The following is a 2,369-nucleotide window of genomic DNA, read 5'->3' on the forward strand; positions in this document are numbered from 1 at the left end:
TGATAGAAGAGAGCAAGAGAAGAAAGGAATGGAGAAGAACCACAAAAACAATCATAAAACAAGTAACAAAATGGCAATAAGTACATACCTATCAATAATCACTATGAATATAAATGGACTAAATGCTCTACTCAAAAGACAAAGAGTGATGAAATGGATAAAAGAAGACTCATCTATATGCTGCCTGTAAGAAATTCATTTCAGGCCTAAAGACACATGCAGATTGGCACTGAGAAGCAACCACTGCGAAAACCAGACTTTACTTTTTTCCACACCTTGATTCCTTATTCTGGAACCATGTCTGAAAAATGTGATATGGCTGAGGTTGAGAAATTTGATATAAGTTTAAGAAGACAGAAACTCAAGAGAAAAAATCCACTGCCTTCAAAAGAAACAATTGAACAAGAAAAGCAAACAGGCAAATTGTAATTAGGTATGCACAGCCAATATGCACTGTATTTTCCACAAGCATTGTTTTCTTATTTTACTTCATGTAAATGGAATTGTATAGAAATCCAAGGTACCAATATTTATATTGGACAAAATAGACTTTAAAACAAAGAATGTAACAAGAAACAAAGAAGGACACTACATAATCATAAAAGGAATAATCCAACAATAAGATATAACAATTGTAAAAATGCACCCAACATTGGAGAACCTAAATACATAAAGCACATATTAACAAACATGAAGGAAATAAGTGATAGAAATATAATAATTGTAGAGGACTTTTACACCTCTTTACAACAATGGATAGATCATTCAAACAGAAAATCAACAAGGAAACAGTGGCTTTGAATGACACATTGGACCAGATGGATCTAACAGATATAGTGAGAACATTCCATCTTACAACAGTGGAACACACATTATTTTCAAGTATACATAGAACATTCTCCAGAATAGATCATATGTTAGGCCAAAAAACAAACCTTAACAAACTCAAAAAGACCGAATTCATACCATGCATCTTCACCAACCACAACATTATGCAACTAGAAATCAACCACAGGAAAAAATCTAGAAGAACACAAATACATGGAGGTTAAATAACATGTTATTAAACAATATATGGATCAACCAAGAAATGAAAGAGGAACTACACGGAGACAAATGAAAATGAAAACTCAAAGTTCCAAAACCCTTGGTATGCAGCAAAAGCTGTTCTAGGAGGAAAGTTTATAGCAATATAGGTCTACCTCAACAAGTAAGAAAAATCTCAAAGAAACTTATACCTAAATAACCCTAACTTGTACCTAAAGGAGCTACAAAAAGAACAAACAAAAACCAAAATCAGTATAATAAAGGAAATATTAAACCAGTAAAGCAGAAGTGAACAAAATAGAAACTAAAGAAATACTTGAAGAGCTGAATGAAAACAGAAGCTAATTCTTTGAAACATCAACAGAATTGATAAACCTTTAGCCAGATTCATAAAAAAAAGAAAGGAAAAAAGAAAGAAAGTGGGCTCAAATAAAATCAGAAATGAAAGAGGAGAAATAACAACTGATACCACAGAAATAAAAAGGATTTTAGGAAAATATTATGAAAAACTATATGCCAACAAATTGGACAATCTAGAGAAACGGATAAATTACTAGAAACAGGGCAGCCCGGGTGGCTCAGAGGTTTACCACCGCCTTCGGCCCAGGGTGTGATCCTGGAGACCCAGGATCAAGTCCCACAGCGTGCTCCCACATGGAGCCCGCTTCTCCCTCTGCCTGTGCCTCTGCCTCTCTCTCTCTCTCTCTCTCTGTGTGTCTCTCATGAATAAATAAATAAAATCTTTTTAAAAATTACTAGAAACATATAGCCCTCCAAAACTGAATCCAGAAGAATAGACAATTTGAACAAACTGATTACCAGCAATGACTTTGAATCAGTAATCAAAAAATTCCCAACAAACCAAAGTCCAGGATGAGATGGCTTCACAGGTGAATTCTATCAAACATTTAAGAAAAAAATTAATATCTATTCTTCCCAAAATATTCCAAAAAATAGAAGAGGAAAGAAAGCTTCCAAATTCATTTTAGAAGCCAGCATTACACTGATACCGAAACAAGATAAAGTCATCACCAAAAAACAGAACTACAGGCCAATATACCTGATGAATATAAATGTAGAAATCCTCCACAGAATATTAACAAACTGAATCCAACAATATACTAAAAAATCATTCACCACAATCAACTAGGATTTATTCCTGGGTTGCAAGGGTGATTCAATATTTGCAAATCAATCAATTTGATACACCACATCAACAAGAAAAAGGATAAAAACCATACAATCATTTCAATAGATACATAAAAAGCATTTGACAAAGCACAACATCAATTCATGATAAAAAATCTCAACAAAACAGGTTT

The 2,369-nt window shown here is 33.4% G+C and overlaps 1 protein-coding gene across 1 annotated transcript; it reads left to right on the top strand.

Moving 5' to 3' along the window:
* Window positions 1-297: 297 nt before the first annotated feature.
* LOC144321541 (thymosin beta-4-like) lies at window positions 298-429 on the top strand. The gene has a single exon (XM_077910922.1). The coding sequence runs from the start codon at window positions 298-300 to the stop codon at window positions 427-429; it is 132 nt and encodes a 43-aa protein (XP_077767048.1).
* Window positions 430-2,369: the final 1,940 nt, after the last annotated feature.

Source organism: Canis aureus, chromosome 10 (assembly GCF_053574225.1).
Source record: "Canis aureus isolate CA01 chromosome 10, VMU_Caureus_v.1.0, whole genome shotgun sequence".
In the NCBI taxonomy this organism is placed as follows: domain Eukaryota; kingdom Metazoa; phylum Chordata; class Mammalia; order Carnivora; family Canidae; genus Canis; species Canis aureus.

What these genes read in the sequence shown, in the direction of transcription:
- LOC144321541 (XM_077910922.1), top strand. Translation starts at nt 298, where the DNA reads ATGTCTGAAAAATGTGATATGGCTGAGGTTGAGAAATTTGATATAAGT.